The 21,921-nt window shown below is 35.8% G+C and overlaps 1 protein-coding gene across 2 annotated transcripts; it reads left to right on the plus strand.

The window, feature by feature from the left end:
• Nae1 (NEDD8 activating enzyme E1 subunit 1) lies at positions 1 to 21,876 on the plus strand. Of its 2 annotated transcripts, none has more exons than XM_047529833.1 (20): positions 1 to 128; positions 2,895 to 2,998; positions 3,101 to 3,161; positions 5,228 to 5,258; positions 5,915 to 5,986; positions 6,187 to 6,266; positions 6,935 to 7,044; positions 8,973 to 9,082; positions 10,532 to 10,594; positions 10,981 to 11,044; positions 11,361 to 11,452; positions 13,517 to 13,576; positions 13,671 to 13,804; positions 15,166 to 15,241; positions 15,538 to 15,577; positions 16,554 to 16,640; positions 17,103 to 17,195; positions 20,279 to 20,393; positions 20,481 to 20,530; positions 21,644 to 21,876. In XM_047529833.1, exons 1-20 carry the CDS (start codon positions 76 to 78, stop codon positions 21,751 to 21,753), a joined length of 1,605 nt encoding a protein of 534 aa, XP_047385789.1. In that variant the 5' UTR covers positions 1 to 75; the 3' UTR covers positions 21,754 to 21,876. The 2 variants fall into 2 exon arrangements, with proteins under 2 accessions (XP_047385789.1, XP_047385790.1); XM_047529834.1 differs by having other exon boundaries at positions 6,995 to 7,044.
• Positions 21,877 to 21,921: the final 45 nt, after the last annotated feature.

Here is a 21,921-nt window from a genome sequence, read left to right on the forward strand (position 1 = left end):
CGGTGCGCCTGCGCGCGTGTTGAGCCGGTGGCGGCGCTTGGCAGCGGCTGGGCTGCTGGCGCGGCGGGCGCGGCCATGGCGCAGCCGGGGAAGCTGCTCAAGGAGCAGAAGTACGACCGGCAGCTGAGGTGAGGCGGCGCTTACCGAGCCGAGCGGGAGGGCCGGTGGGCTCCCCTGCGTCCCGGCCCGGCCTGAGCGCGCGGACCGCGCGGGCGGGCCTCCCTCGGGCCTCTGGCCAGGCCCGGCCGTGCGGGGCGCGGGGAGCCGGCGCTCTGGGCTCGGGCCCCGGGTCGTAGTGCCTCTTCAAGGCCAGGTCTCCTCTGCCCCGAAGGGTGCGCCCATCCGCCACGTGGTCTGCGGTTGGAAGTGCGCGGTCCCCAGGTCAGCCGGCTCCCCAGGGTGACCTGCGCCCAGGCCCCTCATTTTGCAGAATGGGATGGGATCGACAGTACCCTATTCTCATTCGCCGAGAGCAGCACCGAGTGCCATTGTCCTAAACCTATCGCTGTCCAATACCAATATAATGATAGTCTCATGCGAGCCACTTCAGTACATAATTATAACTTTCTAGTAGCCACCTTAAAGTAAAAAGAAAAGGTGAAATAAATTCTTATAACGAGATTTATTTAACCTAGTATGTCCATAATTTTGCCCTTTCGACACGTAATCAATATAAAAAGTTACTATTTTACTTTTTCTTTCATACTATCGTAGAAATCAAGTATTTTGCAGTTACAGCACATCTTAATTCATGCCAGTCTCATATCTGGTGCTAAGTAGTCACATATGGCCATTGACTACCTTAATGGATAGGGCAGATTTAAACCATCAGACTGATCCTTGGCTCCCTCCCCACCCTTCTGTTTTCCTACTTGCTTTCCCACTTCTTATTAAGTATCTTCTATGTGTTGAGTCCATGGAGGTAATAAAAATACTTGTCCTTCTCTTCCTGGAGCCCCCAAGCCAAGAGAAGTTACACTGTCCCTAAGGACTGAAACTTCCACTTGGACTTACTGTCTAGTGTCAGGGACTTTGGGCACTTAGTTCTGAGAGTGTGCTTGAATGTAGACATTACTTGTGTTCTACAGAGGGGGAAACTGAGTGTTAGAGAAGTTAGGTAACTTGCCCAGAGTTCTCCTTATTTTTAAACTCAGGCCCTTAGACTTTTTCAGATCTTGTACTCAGTTGCATCATTACTCCCAAGCTTCTTGGGGAAGAAACAAAGTGACAAAGCCCTTGTAACCCCCATGTTTTCTTGCAAATTCTTGGAATTCCTATGTTTTGAATGCAGATGTCATCATACATGATCAAGCACCAAAAGAGGGTTTTAAACCAAGTCCATTCCATGAAAGGACCAAACTTTACTTTTCATAGTGAGAACTGGTTATTGCTTTGGAAGTCTCAGAGGGAAGCAATTAGAAGGAGTTATGTAGCAGCCATCAAGACCCTGGCTCTCAGGCAAGCTAGAGAATAGAGTGACTAATCTTGTTTGGCTCCTTTCTTGAAACATAGAACCTAAAGATACACCATTATTCTTAGGCTCATTCTCCAGGTACCAAGGTTCTATGAACAAAATGTCTTTGTGCCCTCCTTTCATGAAAAAACATGTTTTCCGGTCCACTTGGTTCTTCCAGGCTATTCTTCCATTCATTTTGACAGATGTTCTGTGATCTGTGGTAGGCATTGGATCTCTAGTGGTGAACATAGCGGGGTGGTTTGGGATGTTATGGAGCTTAGGATGGATGCTCAGCAAATAAAAAACGGAATGGGGCATTGGTTATGGTTTGCTCTACACAGTAAGGGGAGTCTGCTTTACATCAGGTGACAGGGAAGGCATATCAGTCTTTCTCAGTCCTCTGAGCTGCTGGTACTTGGCTGACTATGGCATTTTCTAATGATTTGGCCTCCCCTATACTTCTGTACTGACAAAAAAAAAATCAGTTAATAGGGTTTTTTTTTTTTTTTTTTTTTTTTTTTTGTTGTTTTGGTGAAGTCAACACTTGTGATCATGTACCTTGCCCTGTTAATGATAGGCTGGTGTGAATCATTTCACAGCATACATTTCTAATTCTTATTATTTATTTGTTAATGCATCTACTAATCATGCTATTAGAGTGTTTGTTAGGTATTATATTTTAAAGCACTTTTGTAGAAGTTGATATGAGGCTTTTTAGATGATGATAGTTTAGCTTTCTTGGTACAGCTTTTGCTTATTTTTGCAGCTGTCACAGTGGTAAGTCTTATATGAAGATCTTAAATGCACTGGATCCACATAACTTAGGAGAAATGAACTAGAGAGCAGACTAAGTTTTAGGTGCAAGGCATATTTTAGTTTTTTAAGAAATGGAATCTTGCTGTGCTATCCAGACTAGTCCTGAGCTTGACTCAAGGGATCCTCCTGCCAGTCTCCTGAGTAGTATGGATTACAGGTACTCACCATTGCACCTGGTTATAGTACATTTCTTTAATAATGAGTATAACTCTAGACATTCTGTACTATAAGTTACTTCACTTAAAGAGCATGATGGACAAAGAGCAAGAAGACCCAGGTTTCTAGTTCTGATTTGATGCTTCTACTGAATCATGCAAAATATAACCTGTCTGAATCTTCAGTTACTCTGTCGTAGATATCCTGCAATCTGTTCCTGCCTGACATGTTGCTGTGGTTATCATATCAATTATTCTATGTAAAAAACACTTTAAATCACTGTTCAAGGGCTGGGGAGATAGGTCAGCTGGTAGAGTGCCTACCTCACAAGCACAAGGCCCTGGGTTCAATCCCCAGCACCGCAAAAAAAAAAAAAAAAAAAAAAAAAAAAAAAAAATCACTGTTCAAGTGAGAAAGGTTTATTTTTGTTTAAGTTTTTTAAAATGTTGAATTTGTGTCCTTTTAGGTTGTGGGGTGATCATGGGCAAGAAGCTTTGGAATCTGCTCATGTTTGCCTAATAAATGCAACAGCTACAGGAACGGAAATTCTTAAAAACTTAGTACTTCCAGGTAATGTAGTTTGATGGTTGTGTTCTCAGTTGAGAACTCAACCTTCTTTTAGGTTCTGATCTAGAAATATATATTCTTGACTAACTTGGTTTTATCTCCCAGGTATTGGATCATTTACAATCGTTGATGGAAATCAGGTCAGCGGAGAAGATGCTGGAAACAAGTATGTTCTTTTCTTTTCAAACATAAGTATGTTAGGAAAGGCAGTGTACGGTTCCTCAAGAACAAGACCTGAATCAGCTTCACATTCTTGATCAGTGACGACTTTATGGTGGAAATCTTCATTGTGTTTAGGATTATGGGGAGGAATAAATGAGTTAATACAGGTAAGGTGCTAGCTAGCACAGAGTTGTAAAGAAGACCATTAACCAAAGGTACCTATCACCACCATTTTTATTGTTATTAATTCAAAGGAGTAGTCATAATATCCTTATTTGTGAAATTTGGGCACTCTCTAAATCCTTGCATTGTTACTTAGGTGTTAGTATATAATTAACAACCACTGTATTTGGGGATTATGAGAATAATGAAAAATAATACCTTTTTTTGGGATGTCTTCTGAGTTTAGTCCAGGTGTATCTTTCACCATAATACACTAGCTCTATAAAAACACTGTTTTAAAGATGGTCTATATATCATTCTTTTCAGATTATCATAGTTAGACTTTCAGAGCCTTCCCAAATTAGATTTTAAGCTCATTCTTTCAGGAATTTGGAGTCTGGGATCTCACACTGTTTTTGTTGATAGACAACAATGATAAGAAAATACAATGAAAACCAGAATTTAGTTCATATTTAGCTTTGATATCATTTCTTTGGGTGGTAGTTGAAGTTTCTGCTATCCATAGCATAAATCTTTTATTGGTATATGTAAAGAAAAAGTCGTGTTATTATTCTTATTTAATTGATTATAGCTGGATGTGATAAGAATGTTTCTTTTTTCTTTATTGGGGTGGGGGGAGGGTAACAGGGATTGAACTTAGGGGATACTTGACCACTGAGCCATAGCCTCAGCCCTGTTTTGTATTTTATTTAGAGACAGGGTCTCACTGAGTTTCTTAGCACCTTGCTTTTGCTGAGGCTGGATTTGAATTTGGAATCTCCTGCCTCAGCCACTGGGATTACAGGTGTGCACCACCATGCCCGGCAGGTTTCTTTTTCTTATGAAGCTAGGAGCTTGTGGCACAAAATAGCACACTGGTTATGATCAGCAATGTTTTGGTTAACTTTTTGCTGCTGTAACCGAAAGACCTGACAAGAACAAGAGAAGGAAAAGTTTATTTTGGCTTACAGTTTTAGAGGTTACTTCCATGAACAACTAATTCCATAGCTCTGGGCTTGAGGTGAGGCAGAACATCATAGTGGAAGGGTATGGCAGAGGAGAAGTCAGGACATGGCAACCAGGAAGTATATACAGAGAGTGCTGCTCTCCAAAGACAAAATATAAATCCCAAAATCACACCCCTCCAGTGACCTACTTCCTCCAGCCACACCCTACCTGCCTACAGTTACCACCCAGTTAATCCCTATCTACTGATTAGATTGCAGTTCTTATAATCTAATCATAATCACCTCTTCTTGAATCATTTCTTGCATTGACTCATATGTGTGATTCTGGGGGACACCTCCTATCTAAAGCACAATGAGCAGCCTCACATCTGGGTTTGGAACATGATATGGGTATGTGTGGAAAAAGCCTGAATAAATCTGTTTTAGTTTCTTGCAGAAGCAAATGGTTCTATACAGCATTTCCTAAGGGTAGTATGAGGAACATAGGCTCTAGAGAATGTTAATAGCTGTTGAATGGGCCAGTGGCTTCTATGGTCAAAGGAGTTTGGGAAGTGGGTCCAATGAAATTAAAATTTCTTCACTATAAAAATTTAATATTATAAAATTTAATTCAAATTGTATTATGAATTTCCAAGAAGAAAATACAGCATTGTGGTATTCCCCCCCTCCCTTTTTCTTAACTTGGGAACTCTTTTCTCTCAGAGCTTTTTGTGAAATTTGTATTCTCTGGTACACACTTTGGGAAACTGATTTATTAGCTCAACTTTTTTTTTTTTTTTTAAGTTTCATCTGATTTTCTTTCTCCAAGAAGACTGTTACAATCTGTTATCAAAATAGTGTTTGTTTTATATTATGAATGCAATACACATGTTATTATAAACAATTTTTCCTTTATAGCTTTATAAGCCTTTAATTGTGTTTTTTATTCTGTCTACTTTAGTTTTTTCCTTCAAAGAAGCAGTATTGGCAAGGTAAATGTTTGTTATAGAATATAGTTGTGTGTTAGCATTTAATAATGCCACTATGTCTTGATTACCTGAAAAGTTTTGACTTTAAAAGAGCTTATTCTCTGAGAAAAAAGTTATTAGCTCATTTTTCTAATCTGATAAATCTTTATATGTTTGATAGTTTAAGAATTCGAGTAGCAATATCCAGAGGATGGAGTATTTTGGCTAACAAAATTTTTAACTGGAGTTATCCAAAAGATTATTTTTATATTTCAAACTCAAAAATTATAAAATTGTTAGTGAACTTAGTTTAATATTCTGAATGAAAGCGACAATTCCTTGAATGATTGACTACTTGTGTAGGATTGCAGATGTGGGTGGTTAGAGTGAATCTAAACTTGATCCAGGGTATCCCTCCCTCCTACCTAGGATTTTTTGGTTATTTGCCTAATCAGAAAAGTCAAGGGCAAATAATGTGGTCATTTAAGAATTCTAGATAATAACGGTTTAGCTCTGTTTAAGTAATATTCAACTTGAGTTTAAACACTGAGGAGCAGAGTTGTCATACGTGCATGAAATTTTGATAGTTTCACAGTCTGTTTTTCCTCATCTATAAACTGGGGGATTATATATTAAATAAGTATTTTCTAATTCAAGTCAAATGCTTTGCTTTTAAAAAGAACCGAGCTGAAGCTGCCATGGAATTCTTACAAGAACTAAATAATGATGTCTCTGGAAGTTTTGTGGAAGAGGTATATTTATGCATGTTATTATTTCTGTTTTGAAATGTAATTTTTAATAGTTCGAAGCCATAGAAACTTAGAATTTTGAATCTTTGTATCATTTTTGTTTAGTTAGAATTTGTTGCCTACTTATTTTAAAATAGCTTGTTTCTGCTATGTTTGATCTGATTTTGAAATTACTGGATTTTTTTCCCCCCTGTCTTATTTAGAGTCCAGAAAACCTTCTAGACAATGATCCTTCATTTTTCTGTAGGTTTACTGTTGTGGTTGCAACTCAGCTTCCTGAAAGGTAAATTTTGATGTTAAAATATATACTTTTTAAATTTCAATCTTAATAGATTTGCATAACTTTATTTTCTCTGTTTAGTCTAAGAAATTCTTAAATTCAAGGGAAATCTTCAGTTTGAAGCTCTTGTGTATATTCTAGTGTAGAAAAGATGGAAAAGAAAATGCCCAGATATAGAACTTTCTTTAGATGTATTTAGAGCAGTTAAAGTGAACATTGATTTTTTTTAGTGATTAAAAACCAGTCAGAGTTGATTATAGAAATTATTCAGAGGTGTGTATTTTTTTTTTTTTTTTGGCACTGGGGATTGAACGTAGCGGTGTTCTACCACATCCCTGGCCGTTTTTATTTTGAGACAGGATCTCTGTAAGTTGCCCAGGTTTTATAAATATTTGTTTTCTATCATGGAACTGTTTAGGAAGTGTTTTTCAGTAACATTCTTCCTAATACAATAGTCTAGGGTTTCATATTCCTCTAGTCTAGTAAAAGTTTACTTTTACTTAATAAATTGTTTGCTTTTTAGTATATTCTTGACTTAGGCAAATGCAAAGTATGTGTCTTTGCATTTATTATTTAGTAAGAAAGTTGCTTTAAGATATTTTCATGTTCAGCATGTTTTATATTTGGCATATATCCATTTGCTTATGTTCTTATTTTGTTTTCCTTTATAGTACGTTACTACGTTTAGCAAATGTCCTCTGGAATTCTGAAATTCCTCTTTTGATCTGTAGGACATATGGACTGGTTGGTTATATGAGGATCATTATAAAAGAACATCCAGGTAAAACTGTTGAGCATATGGTGCTTGCTATTGGTTGCTTTAGTTACAGTTTTAGAAACTTGATAATTTAGAAAGTCTATTTTAAATATGAAGTAAATTTATAGCAGCACATCTCTGGTTATAGGTTCAAAGTGGCAGTCAGACTCAATATGCTATTTTTTTTTCAATATGCTTTAATCTACTATTGCTTTACATAGCATTATAGAAGGATACAAAGCGGAGATACAACTGTACAGCTGCTTCTTGTTAGGAGGTCCAGCAGCTATGCAAGTACCTAGTTTCCTTTGCCCTCTAACCCACATAGGGCATGTGTGACTGCCACAGGAGAGAGCCTAGATATGTGAGTCACTCTGACACATAAAAGACACATCACCTTTTTCCCTACCAGTCTTCTTTTTTGTTTAGTATTGGAAATTGATCCTAGGGTTTAGCACTTTCTAGGCAAGTGCTCTATCACTGGGCAGCATCCCTAGCCCTGCACCAACCTTTTATTCCATTCTCATGCAGGTTTCCCCAGTTTATGAGCAATTCCATATGACAAGGAAGGCATTTACCTGACTGCTGTTTCCAAGGAAGCAGTGTTATAGGAGACCAAAGTAATTCATAGGTCGGCCTACATTGATTCAGGGTTGATCTTAGCCCTTTACTTATGAATATTGTAACCTTAGATTTTCATAAATTTTCATTCAGAGCTCATACAGTATTCCATATTTACTCAAGGAAATGTTTTCATCCTGTGCCAGCTGTGAGCCAGAGATAGCCATTGGCATTGACAGCATCATGGAGCAGTAGTATCTGTACGGGCAGTTAGGGAGTGGTTTGTTGAGTAAAGTTCTGGTAGGTGATGGTGGGCTATTTAAGAGTTATAAGTGGGAGAATGACAGAATGAAATTTTTTTATTTTAAATGGATGGATCACTCTGAAGTTATGGGGAATGTATGGGTTTAAAGGGGCAGAGATTGGAGGCAGGGATTGATGTTTGTATATATTTTATTTTTTATTTTTTATTTTATTTTTATGGTACTGGAGATAGAACCCAGGATGCTCAACCACTGTGCTATATCCTGTGCTCCTCCCCTCCCTTAAAATTTTTGGACAGGGTCTAAGTTGCTGAGGACGGCCTTGAATTGTGATCCTTATGCTTCAGCCTCCTGAGTCACTAAAATTACAGGCATTGCTGTTAGTAAATTTCCAGCGGTCTAGGAAAGGGAGAGAGGAAACAGTGAGAACCCCTGAACTTAGGGAAGATGTTATAGGGTTAGGGAAGAAGGAAATAGGAGGTAGATTATAATGAAAGTTAACATTGCTAGCTGTGTGGATTATTTCATTTATTCTTTCCAAAAGCTTCATGAAGATAGATACAATTATATATGCTTTTTACAGATGAGACACAGATTGTTATTTGCCTAAGTTCACTTAGCTATCAAGTGACAGAATTGTACCTTGTTCTAAACACTAAATAAAATTGCACACTCTCTTGTACTTCCCCACACAGAGAGTAGTATACAAAGTGAGGTTAGGAAGTTGGTAGCAACTGATGTTGGGGCCAAGAAAACAATAAAACAAGATGACCATTGGGTTTCTAGGGAAGGGACGTAGGTAGATAGTGATGCTCTCTTATTTAAGACCACAAGAGGAGCAAGAGTGGGTTGTCAGGTATTTGTACATACGTTTTGTCAGTTTTGAGCTTTTTAAATTATCATAAATTCTATTCTAAAGGAATTTTAGTTTTACTTTTATTAAAACTTATATTCTACCTAAAATTTGTGCATTTTATTATTTATAAATTGTGACCTCAGTAACATGGTGAAAAAAATCTGTAGGCTCTGTGACCATTTGAAAATTATAGATTTCTTAAGTTCTTATAGTGTGTAGCTGCAGTTTTGCTAAAGAATTAAGTGTTTCTTTTTGGATTATTTGTTTCACAGTAATAGAATCTCATCCAGATAATGCATTAGAGGACCTACGACTGGATAAGCCATTTCCTGAACTGAGAGAACATTTTCAGTCTTATGATTTGGATCACATGGAAAAAAAGGTTGGTAGTGTGTGCAACCTTATGTTTGTAGACTTAAGACATTTTTTTTTTTTAAACCTAAGGTTTCTGAATTATACCAGTGTGAGATAATACTGTAAACCTCCATATTCCTGTCATCCAGATCACACGATAACATTTTTAAAAATTCTTTTTTGTTAGTGAACCTTTATTTTATTTATATGTGCTGCTGAGAATTGAACCCAGTGCCTCACACATGCTAGGCAAGCACTCTACCACTGAGCCACAACCCCAGCCCCACATTTTATCTTACTTGTTACCAGTAAATTTATTTTTCCCCAAATTAATAAAAGAAAAAAACTTTTTTTTTTTTTTTTTTTGTGGTGCTGGGGATTGAACCCAGGGCCTTGTGCTTGCAAGGCAGGCACTCTACCAACTGAGCTATATTGAAAAGCTTCTTTATTGAAGAAAAGTACAAACTGAAAAAAGCTTCTTTATTGAAGAAAAGTACAAACTGAACATCTCTGTAATTACTACCCAAATCAAGAAATTGGACCTTAACATCCCAGAAGGCTCTTCATAATCCTTTCCTATTTTTTAAGAATAGTTTGGATTTGGATTAGATGTTTGTTGAAATTGAGCCTATTAAAACTCATTTTTAGTGTTTGAAAATTACCAAGGAAACTATATATTACAATATTTGTAACAGACTATATAATTTAAAGAACATATACATTTTTCCCACCTATATATTAATTAAAATGTAGGTATCTTTTGGTTCATCAGAAAATACAGAGAATATTTCCTTTTCTTAGTCTAGGATTGGTATCTGAAATTGAGATTTGAACTATGTTTTTGAGTGGCAGCCTCTGAGCCTTTTTTCTTGCTGGAAAAATGGGAACATAATACCTACCTAACATACAAGGGTTACGTTGGACACTGCCTCTAAAAAAAATTTCTAAAGTAGCCAGGCATCCAAGTACACATCTGGAATGCCAGTTTCACAGAAAGTTGAGGCAGGATGATTGAAAGTTTGAGGCAATTTAGTGATGTCTCAAAGGAAAAAGATGTTGTGGGTGTAACCAATGGTAGAATGCTTATATAGTATGTGCAAGGCCCTGGGTTTAATCCTCATTGCTGCAAATGAACAAATAAAAAAATTATATAACGGTTTTATTTGCCCGGTTTGTTTTCTTTCGTTTATTATTCTACATATATCAGGAGCTAATCATAAATATTGTTGAACTGGGTGTGATGGCATATGCCTGTAATCCCAGCAATTTGGGAGGTTGAGGCAGGAGGATCAGCAATTTAGTGAGGCCCTAAGCAACTTAGTGAGACCCTGTCTCAAAATAAAAAGGGCCTTGGTATCATTCATAAATAATTAAATAAATAAACAAATAAATAAATATTGTTGAAAACAAGATGGTAGAATAAAGAATTGTTATTAACTAATACTGATATTTTCTTTGATTTGTCTCTTATTTTTAGGACCATAGCCATACTCCTTGGATTGTGATCGTAGCTAAATATCTAGCACAGTGGTATAGTGAAGTATGTCCTTTTTTTAAAAAAAAAAATTCCATATGTGACTATTTTCAATTTATTATAAAGAATTTCCTTGGAGGGAATGGGAGATTAATTTTTTCCTCATGGGGTAGTAGGGCAGGTGGGAGCTTTTAAATTTAAATCTAGCAGTTCCTCTTCTTATATTGATATTTTTATTAACAAATCGAAATTTGAATAGATGTCATTCTGAAACTGGCAGGGGGGAATGAATACAGAGAAATGGCCTGCAGTTTCCATTTTCTATCAAGTGAACCTCTGAGGTATATATTTGTCAATGAAATCTCATGTGAAGAATGGGGGAAACTTTGGACTCTCAATTTCCATATTTTGAGTTTTTATAACTAGATTTTTAAAATTTTTAACCAATTTAGACAAATGGACGAATACCTAAAACCTATAAAGAAAAAGAGGACTTCAGAGATTTGATTAGACAAGGTAATATTATGGGATGTGATTAAGTATTGTATAAAGTTTGGAAAGCAAATTGCTTGAAACAGATGTTTAGTAGATTTCTTTTAATACATTTATCAAATGATGCCATCAGAACTTTTATTTTATTTTCCTCTGGGGAGGTGAAGGAGCCCATTCCTTATATAGTTTTAAGAAAGACAAATGATGAGTCATATTTCTTCTTAAGGTTCGATATTCTAATTCTCCCTTCAGACTCTGACAGGATTATTTCTGTAGTGTTGGGGGGGCCACAGTGAGAAGAAAAGGGCTATTGTTTGTTAACCATTTCCTATTTTAATAGGAATTTTAAAGAATGAGAATGGAACGCCAGAAGATGAAGAGAATTTTGAAGAAGCTATTAAAAATGTGAACACAGCACTAAATACAACTCAGGTATTAAAAGAGTTGCAGAGTAATTCATATTTGAAAGATGTTTTCCTACTCAGAAGGCTGAGACAAGAGGATTGTAAGTTTGAGGCCAGCCTGGGCAACTTTGACTCTGTCTGTAAATAAAAAAATAAAAACACCTGGAGATGTAGCTCAGTGGTAGAATTTAATGCCTGTTACTGCAAAAGAAAAAAAAAAAAAAAAAAAAAAAAGGCTAGAAAGAAAACTCTTTTCCAAAGTTCTCAGATGTAAAGGTTTATTGTAAATAATTTATTTAGTTAATATTTCCTAAATGTATAGTTAAAATATCTGTAACACAACTTGAGTCTTGTTTAAATAATTAAAATTTTGTGGGTTGGGGGTATAGCTCAGTGGTAGAACACTTGCCTGCTGTGTGTGAGGCCCTGGGTTCAATCCCCAGCACAAGGATAAAGGGGAAAAAAAAAAAAAAAGGATTTTGTATTATCCTTATTAAAATATATGTCTGTGCTTTAGCATTTAATATTGATACAATAATTTGTTTGAATTATTTGAAGTATATGATTTGTGAATATCAATAGTTTGGGGTAGGAATTATATAATGAAGATGGTATTTTGTTGGTTAAAAATAGTGTTGCCTGAAAAGTTAAATTTTGTTACCCTGCATTTTCTTCTGACAGTAATTATTTGGATATAATGGAAGATGTTCTAAATAACATTGTACACTTTAAGATTATTTGGAGGATAACTTAGGTGCTTTTTGTTTTGGTGTTTTATTGTTGAAGTCTGGCCAGTGAAGGTTTTTGGAAACTTTGAAATAACAAACCTGCTAAAGGAAGTTAGAATTTTCTTGTAGTTTAAAACAGCAAAATTGCTGCTTTTCAACATTAGGAAAGCCCTTAAACTATCATTGCAGACTTTTTGAAGACAATGAAACAGTGTAACTGAATGATTAAAGTTTATGCTTTGTGAATCAATATTCTTGGGTAATAAAATTTTTCTATTTCTTATTTAGAGTGATATAAGATCTGTGCATTTCACTGACTATAAAATTAACCCACAGTTGAAAAAAAAATAAAGTTCTAGTGGTTAAGGAGACAGTAAATAAACAGATATAAATATACTGGTTGCTATTAACAAAATTAGAGCAGAACAAAGGGTCAAAAAAGCATGATAGGCCAGAGGTGGTCTGGGTTCAGGAGGCAATTTTAGATGGGGGTGAGAGGGACTCTTGAAGAGATGCATTTAAGCAAAAGCCTGAGTGAAGTGATATGCAGAGTTCTGGTGGAAACTTTTCAGGCAGAGGAAACACATATGCAAAGGCCCTGAAGTAGAATGAAGCTTGGCATTTGTTCAGGGGTCAGTAGGAAAGCTAGTGTAATTGAAGTGAAGAAGGGGGAAAGTGGTGGGAAGGATTTGAGTTTGGAGGGGCAGAAAGGCCGGATAAATAACGGGGCTTTGCAGGCCACTGAAGGGAAGTGGAATAATCTGCTTTGTATTTCTTAAAGTTCATTTTGATTCATGTGAGGAGACAAGAATGGAAGGAACTGAGGTTAGAAGCAGAAAGATCAGTTAGGGGGTTTCAACCAAGAAATTTCTTTTTTCCATACCATAGTAGAATTAAAGCCTATTAATATGTGATGATCTTGCTTGCTAATAAAATAAAACAACTTAGTTTTTTTCATAGTGGTTGTCTCTTTCAAAAGCCTCTAGTTAGAGTGCAGGGATTTCAAATTGTTTTGACAAGCCAGAAAACCATGAAGAACTATGAATCTGACTTAGTAGTAATGTCTGTGATCATTGTTGTCTTCAGATGTAACTATATAAAATGACTTATTTGAACTCCTTTACTCCATTTAGGATGTAGGAGAATAAGCCTGCCTTGAATGCTAGCAGTGGGCAGGAGAGGACTTTCTTCCGTTCTTTCTTTCCCCATCTGAGCTCCACCTGGTTCTGATTCTAAATAAAACTAAACAAATCAGAAGTTGGTATTTTACTACACTCTGAGAATTCAAAGAACTTACTTGAAGAAATAACAAATAAGGTGGGCAAGTTCTTAGTATAAATACATGTTTCATGTTCTTTTGTTAGATTCCAAGCAGTATTGAAGATATATTTAATGATGATCGCTGCATAAATATCACCAGACAGGTAACAACAAGTAAAAAATAATGCTACTTTAATCTTTAGGTCAAAATAAAACACTGCTTAATGTTATTTATTTATTTTTTTCTGATTCTGTTAGACTCCACCATTTTGGATTTTAGCTCGTGCCTTAAAGGAATTTGTGGCCAAAGAGGGTCAAGGAAATTTACCTGTTCGAGGCACAATTCCTGATATGATTGCAGATTCGGGCAAATATATAAAACTACAAAATGTGTAAGTCACTGTTTCCAAACTATGTAACAGTTTAACCTGTTTATATTAGAGATAAACATTTTATCAGTCAGAAATTGAATGGAAGTCTATTATAACCTTCCTGTTTTAAAAATAATTTAGGGAGCAGTATTTTTTTTGCTTTTGTATGTTTTTTGGTTTCATGATAGATTTTATTTTTTAGAGTAGTTTTTCGTTTAAACAAAATTGAGTGGAAAGTACAGAGAGTTCCTGTCTATCCCTGGGGGGCAGATCTTTTTCTTTCAAATTTCAATATAAAAACCTACCATTTGATCACTTACTTAGTGCTGTAAACTATTCTATGCATTGAATAATTTAAAACAATGATTCACAACCTTATAAGAGATACTGTTACTGTCCCCATTTTACAGATAAGGAAACTAAAGCCTAGAAAAGGTAACTTATTGAAGTCAGACAGCTGATAAATGCCAGAACCATAGATTTGAACACTATGAAACTCAGTTTCAGAGCCTATACTCTTAGCCATGGCCTTCTAAACACCATGAAAACCAGTTTCAGAGCCTTTACTCTATAATTTTGAACTGGGAAGTCCTTATTTTGATTTTTTTTTTTTTTTTTCATTAGTCTTTCATAATTTAAAGAGTCCATAATTATAGATATCTGCTATACAGTATCACTAGCCTGACCTAGATAGACTGTTTTAGAAATGGGTCTGCATGGATATTACCTTTATATAGTTGGGACTAATGCCAGTGAATCCAGGACTACTGGCTTGGTTTCTTCAAGGACCAAATTACATCACACAAGAGAAGATCTCACTCATTGTTTAACAAATCTGAGTGTGTTGTCATAGTCTAAGAGTTCAAGTATTCAAAACTTGGGAAATGTCAATTGAGAGTAAAAAGAAGTATAACCTCACATGGCAAGTAGTCAGCTTAACCACTAATCATTTTAGAGGGTGAAATGTAAATAGACCTAAAGAACAGTTTTATATGAATTTGTAGATGGACAGTTTTGAGTCTAACTTTTCTTGGACTTGACTTCAAAGAGGTAAGTCATGTTCTTTAGTGATAAATTTTATCAGTTCCTCTGTTAGAGAATCCTGGGTTGTGGATCCCTCTAAGAGGACAAAAGTTGGATGCTCTTAATTACAGTGGGAGCCTCAGTTTTAGTGGGCTCCAAGAGTCTATCACCAACTCTGGAAAGATCCTCAACCACTAAAAGGTGCTGCTGGTAGCATATCTTTAGCATTTTTGTGTTTCATGTTTCTAGACCAGTATTTTTTCAGGAAAAGGAAATTTTTTTGTTTGCTTCACAATAATAATTTAAATTTTGCTAACTTTAAACTTTGTTAATTGTAGTTTTTTGTTGTTCTTTTCTAGTTACCGTGAAAAAGCAAAGAAAGATGCTGCTGCTGTGGGCAATCATGTTGCCAAATTGCTGCAGTCCATTGGCCAGGTAAGCTGCTGGCACACTGTGTGTTTGATGGTACATTTCCCTACACACCTAGTTGTGAAACTCCACTCAGAAAGGGGTTAGAGAGAGAGGGCATGGTACTAGCTCTGTGCCTCCTTTGAGGGAATGCTCACTTGCCTACCTGAGGACACCAGTTATAAGGAAACAAGGTGTTTCTGAAGTGCTCTCCCAGCCTTGGAGATGGCCAGTCTCCCCATCTCACAGCCATTGGCTTTCTGCTACACCCTGTGTTAATCTTCTCTTTATACTGGAGCAAACCTCCTTTTATCTCTTTACAGGCACCAGAGTCTATTTCAGAGAAAGAATTAAAATTACTCTGTAAGTCTCCTTGGATTAATTTCTTTATTTCACTTGATAAAAATGTGCCACAGGGAATGTTCCCAGGAATTTTAAGTGGTTGAAATTCTAAGTTTTCCATAGTCTCAATGGCATAGATATAAATTTTGCACCTTGTATCTATGTTGGCGTTTGTTGTAAAGCTGGATGTTGGGTATTTGAAAGTTTACTCTGTTCTGTCTTCTTTGGGGTATATTTAAAAGTTTCCATAATACAAAGTTGTTTTTTTTAAATGCCTTATATAACTGGGTATAGTGTTGTATACTGTAATCCCTATGACTTGGGAGGCTAAGGCAGGAAGATCCTAAGGTTAAGGTCAGCGTGGGCAATTTAGTAAGATCTTGCCTCAAAAAAAAAAAAAACTATAACAATAAATAAACAAATAAAAAGGGCCTGGGGGTGTAATTGAGTAGTAGAGCACCTCTGGGTTTAATCCTTAGTACCACCACTCTCTCCTTTAAAACAACTTCTCCATAAAAATGAGGATTACTATTTATTGAGCCATATCAGGCATTATGCTAGGTATGCACTTTATATATTTGTCACATTTCATCCGCATAACAACTCTCAAGAGTAGACAGTATTATCCCCATTTTATAGATTAAAAATTGAGGCTCAAAGAGGTGTCACCTGCTTACTCAGTACTTAACTATTTGTGCCAACAATATGAATTTAAGATGACTTGTGTTCTACTGCCTTCTCTGCTAATGATTAAAGCCAAATAGAACACGTTGTCTTACTCCCATGTCTGTGAAGTGTACATAGAAAAACTTCCTGTTCTTTTTTTTTTTTTTTGTGGTGCTGGGGATTGAACCCAGGACTTCTGCATGTGAGGCAAGCAGTCTACCAACTGAACTATATCCCCAGTCTGAAAAACTTCCTATTCTTAAGGTGGCCTGAGATTTGTAATATTCATCTGTCACAACCATTATTTCCAAAAAATCTTTCCTTTGTTCAGGCAGCAATTCTGCATTTCTTCGAGTGGTAAGATGTCGATCTTTAGCTGAAGAATATGGTTTGGATACAGTTAACAAGGATGAAATTAGTAAGTATAATAACCTTTTGATGCTAGGTTAAAAGATAAATATTTTGTGTATTATAGTGTCAAGTATATGGTGATAATATAAAAAATAATGTGAATATTTATACTAATCTTATTCTATACACCTATCCAAGCAATTATAATGTATGCATATTATATAAAAACTTTTTATACATAATGTCACTGAGTCCGTTGTATGCTATATATGAGCTAAAGTCATGTTACTACTTCAGTAGATATTGCAGTGACTCCAGTTGTTACTCATAAGACCACTAAGTTACATCTTAATACATTTCCCCTTATTATTTTATTTATTTACCATTTTCTATTTTATTGTCACAAAATACTTAATTTGTGGTAATATTGTCTTGTATCCTGAAACTTGAGTATATAGTAAATTTTGCCCTTTGTTGTTTATATGTTGCAAATTACACAAATCATACTCATAGTTTTTTTCCCTTTCAGTTTCTAGCATGGACAATCCAGATAATGAGATAGTATTATACTTAATGTTACGGGCTGTTGATAGATTTCATAAACAACATGGTAGATATCCAGGTAAGAATAGCAATGAAGTTACCAAATGTAATAAAGTCTTTATTTTTTAAAGTATTTTTTTAGTTGTCAATGGACCTTTATTTTATTTATTTATATGCAGTGCCGAGAATCGAACCCAGTGCTTCCACACATGCTAGGCAAGTGCTTTACCACTGAGCCACAACCCCAGCCCCTGTAATAAAGTCTTGAATAAACATTTAAATCAAATTTAATCTTTAAGTGTTCCCTGGATATTTATAACAGTGGTATTTGAATTTCATGTTGTAAACAGATTAGACTAGGATTCTATTTCCATGTGGCTAATTTGACACATGGAAATTACTTGTAATTTTGCAAGTAGTACTTGATTCTAAACTGTAATAGAGGAATGTTTGTTGGATGTGTATTAAAGAAAACTTTTTTGCCAGGTGTGGTGGCACACTTCTGTAATCCCAGTGATTACAGAGGCTAAGGCAGGAGGATTGCAAGTTTGAGGCCAGCCTCAGCAACTTAGGCTCTCTGCAATTTAGTGAGATCCTCTCAAAAGAAAGAAGACTGGGGATTTATTTAGCCCAGCATCAAACAAACAAACAACAACAACAACAAAAAAAACGGAGAGAGATACTTTTTCTGTTAGTTACCATAGTTTTCTTCTAAGACTCACTTATTTTAATCCAGCAGAACAGAAAAGTCATAAGTATGCCAGTGACTTCTGAACTCAGGATATTGAAGATGTTGGAATTTCTTTGTTTAGTATCATTTGTCTGCAAATGTAGTAATTAGAGAATTGGCATAGTCTCAAAGGTCTGTAGTTGTTAAGAATATTTTTATTCTTGGTAATTTTAATTGTTTAGGATTATTGCATAGCAATATATTCTCGACCTGTCTTCAACCTGTTGCCCCATCTAATGTAGTCATACCTACGGATTACAGTCATAATGAGCAAATTTACCAGAAGGGGGGAGGAAAAGGGAATAAATGCCAAATATGTATTGCTTTATACATAGTATTTGATTAGAATATATTTTGGTTATTTATTGCATTACAGAACACCCCAGGACTTAGTGATTTAAAACAAATTACTGTCTCATGATTTTGTGGATTAACTGTGCTCAGGCAATTGCCTTTTGAGGAAGGTTTGTTTGTTTATTTATTTATTTAGCAGTCTGGGGTTGAATCCAAGACACTGGGCTATATGTATAGCCCTTTTTATTTTATTTTGAGACAGGCTCTTGCTGAGTTGCCCAGGTTGGCCTTGAATTTAACAGTCCTCCTGCCTTAGCCTCCTGAGTAGCTGGGATTACAGGCATGCACCACTAAGCCCGGCTGGGAGAGGGCTTGCCTGGACTAGAATCATTCTCATCTCTTGTTTGAGTTAGACATTCAAAAACACATTTTCATTCACATGATTGTCACCTTAGTCAGGATGGCAGGAACAACTAGGGACTGACTAGGATTCTATTTCCATGTGGCTAATTTGAGGTTTTTGTTGTTGTTTGTGATACTGGGGATAGAACCCAGGGGTGCTCCAACACTGAGCTACATCCCCAGCATTGGGAAAAAAAAAATGTTTTTAAACAGGGTCTCACTAAGTTGCCATAGGATGGCCTCAAATTTGCAATCCTCTTGCCTCAGCCTCTTGAGTAGCTGGGATTACAAGCTTAAGCTTCCTTTTAGCATGGCAATCCAAGAGTAGACTTCTTATATTATAGCTGACTTCCATTAAAATTCCAAAAATGAAAGGTACAAGGCTATTTATGACCTCTTGGAAACCACACAGCATTACTTATGTTGTCCTATTCATTTCATAGGGCCAGCTTAGATTAAAGATGGGAAAGGAATACATGAGAGCTTGAAAGAGTATTTTGGGTGCTGTCATGTGAGACTAGCTACCAGATAGGGCACAGGCTTTGGAGTTAAATCTGGGTTCCAATCCAAGTTCTGTCACTATCTCTGTGACCTTGGTAAGCCACTGTTTCTCTCCATGTCTCTGTTCTCTATGGAATAGCATATACGGTATCTACTCTTATTAGATTATAATGGTTAAATGTGTGAAATATGAAAATCACTTAACACATTGCTAGCACCTCTGCAAGTACTCAGTAAAGGATAGGCATCACTATTATGAGGAAGAATAGTGATAAGTATTTAAACCAGGAAATTGAAAGGTTGATTTTTTTAATAATACCTAAATATTATAATTGTATTTCTCCTCCAGCGGTAATAACCATAGCTTACCCTTTGGAGATATTATATTTTAATCATTAAGAACTTCCTGGGGGCTGGAGTTGTGGCTCAGTGGTAGAGCTCTTGCCTAGCATGTGTGAGGCACTGGGTTCGATCCTCAGCATCATTTAAAAAAAAAAAAAAAATTAATTAAATAAAGATATTGTGTCCATGTACAACTATTTTTTTTTTTTAAAGAACTTCCTGGGTTCATATCTTAATTTTGCTATTTATGAGCTAAGTAGAATAATCTGTCTGAGCCTCAGTTTTCTTATCTGTAAAAATGAGGATAGATACTAACTTCCATCTCTCAATGGCTCAGTTTTTTTATCTATCTAGTAACTACTTCATAGGGTTGTTTTGAGGATTAAATCAATTAATATAAATGAGGTACTTAGTAAAGTGTCCAGCATCTATTGGTATTCAATAAATGTTACCTATTATTATAGCTTTATGTCCTTAGTGTCATTTAGTCTCTTAGAAATGAATAAGGAAGACTGTATTTTTTTTTATAAAGGGTATAAATAGAACATTTTCTCATTTAGTTCTTTTATTAAATAATTATTGCCCCAATATCCAGGTAATCTTCTAGATGCTGGGTAGGGAGCAGTTGATAAGGACGTATTGAACTTGAATTTGTAATAGATTTTAGTTGGTTTCTTTTATTATAGGTTCCCAATATTTGCAAATAATTGGTTTCATTCTTATTTTTGTTCTTCTGTTTCAAATCTTACTATTTTGATTAGAATATCTGAAACTGGATTAAGTAAAAGATGTAGTCATTAATTTTGAATTATATATTTATTTTAGTGAAAATTAATTTATATATATATATTTTTTTTTTTTTTTGTTTTGTTTTGTTTTGTTTTGTTTTTTAGGTGTATCTAACTATCAAGTTGAAGAAGATATAGGAAAGTTGAAGTCCTGTCTCACTGGCTTCCTTCAGGAGTATGGGTTATCTGTAACGGTGAAAGATGATTATGTCCATGAATTGTGAGTATTCTTTAGGGTATATAAGAGATAATATACCTGCCTGTCATAAGGCCAATCTATGTTCATTGTCTCCATCCTTTCCTACAGCTGCCGATATGGAGCTGCTGAGCCACACACCATTGCTGCATTCTTGGGGGGTGAGTTCCACAGATTACCTGTTGTTATATAACACAGTCGCTATTTTAATATGAAGTTTTGTTTTCTTAGCTATTTTAATTAGGGAGGTCATCTGCTTTCTCCCTTCTGTCTCTCCCACTGTCATCCATCTTAAATTTCTAAGGAGTCATTAGTCCTTCTAAAGGATAGTTTTGATCATGTCCTTCACTTAACTTTCTGCACCAAATACACACTTGTACACAGTGCCTCCCTCTCTCCAGCAGTTCTCATAAACAAATCCAGGGACCTTAGGTTGACATTAAAGACCCTGTGTTCTGGTTCCCTTAGCTTTTCTGGCTTAGTATTACTAAACTACTTGTTTTTACCCAAGACATTCACTTTGATTTCCTGCTCCTAGATCTTTTCTCCTCTGGGTCCACAAGGCTTAAAAATATATTTCCTATGTGTCTAGAACCTACCTGTTCTTCAAGGCCCAATTAAAAAATGCCACCTCCTTCATAAAAACTCCCTTCACCTGTCCCCCTCCCTCACTGTACTTCCAAGTCCTTGTCTTGGTTTGGGCTACTGTAACAATATAGACTGAACACCTTGCAAAACAACTATTCTGGAAATCTGAGATCAGGGTGCCAGCATGGTTAGTGTCTGGTGAAAGCCCACTTCCTAGTTCATAGATGGCTGCCTTGCTGTGTCCTCACCATTTTTTCACGGTAGTTTTTTTCTTTTGTGTTTTGTTTTGAGTAGTTATATAAGACTGGCACATGTAATATAGATCCTTTCTAAATTACAAATGCAATTTGAATGAACATATCTTTATTTATCCTTTGTTGTTATAAAACAGGCACAAGGTAAAAATCAAATGCAACAGAAGGGTGTTCTTTGAGAATATTTTATGCATCTATATCCTTTTAAAAAGGTCCATTGATCAAACTACAGTTCCCTCACTATATCTTGCCAATCTTTCTAAACCACCATAATTTAAAATACTTAATTCTTTTAATTTGTGGCTTAATATCCTATTGTGTAAAAGTCTACAAAAACTTTTATTTCCTTTAATGTAGTTATATAAAGAATTGAAATATTAAATTTTTAAAATTTACTCTTCAAAGATTTTCTTTTCTCTTTTTTTCTTGCAGGAGCTGCTGCTCAAGAAGTTATCAAAATAATTACCAAGCAATTTGTAATTTTTAATAATACTTACATTTATAGTGGCATGTCACAAACCTCAGCAACTTTCCAGTTGTAGAATAAGCACCTTGTAGTGTTCATTGAAACTGTAATTGCCTTCAGGTTGTGCTCTAGTCTGTAAAACTCAACTAAAGGACAGCTGTTAAATTGTTTCCTCAATAAACTTTTTTCTCATTTGTAATAATAGTAGTCTTATTCTTTGAGGTGGGGAAAGGAACCAATCATT

The sequence above is a fragment of the Sciurus carolinensis genome, chromosome 16 (assembly GCF_902686445.1).
Source record: "Sciurus carolinensis chromosome 16, mSciCar1.2, whole genome shotgun sequence".
Lineage (NCBI taxonomy): Eukaryota > Metazoa > Chordata > Mammalia > Rodentia > Sciuridae > Sciurus > Sciurus carolinensis.

What these genes read in the sequence shown, in the direction of transcription:
- Nae1 (XM_047529833.1), top strand. Translation starts at nt 76, where the DNA reads ATGGCGCAGCCGGGGAAGCTGCTCAAGGAGCAGAAGTACGACCGGCAG. An exon ending in TAGCACAGTGGTATAGTGAA is followed by an intron (nt 10,595 to 10,980) that starts GTATGTCCTTTT and finishes TAACCAATTTAG; the next exon opens with ACAAATGGACGAATACCTAA. An exon ending in GAAAGAATTAAAATTACTCT is followed by an intron (nt 15,578 to 16,553) that starts GTAAGTCTCCTT and finishes TCCTTTGTTCAG; the next exon opens with GCAGCAATTCTGCATTTCTT.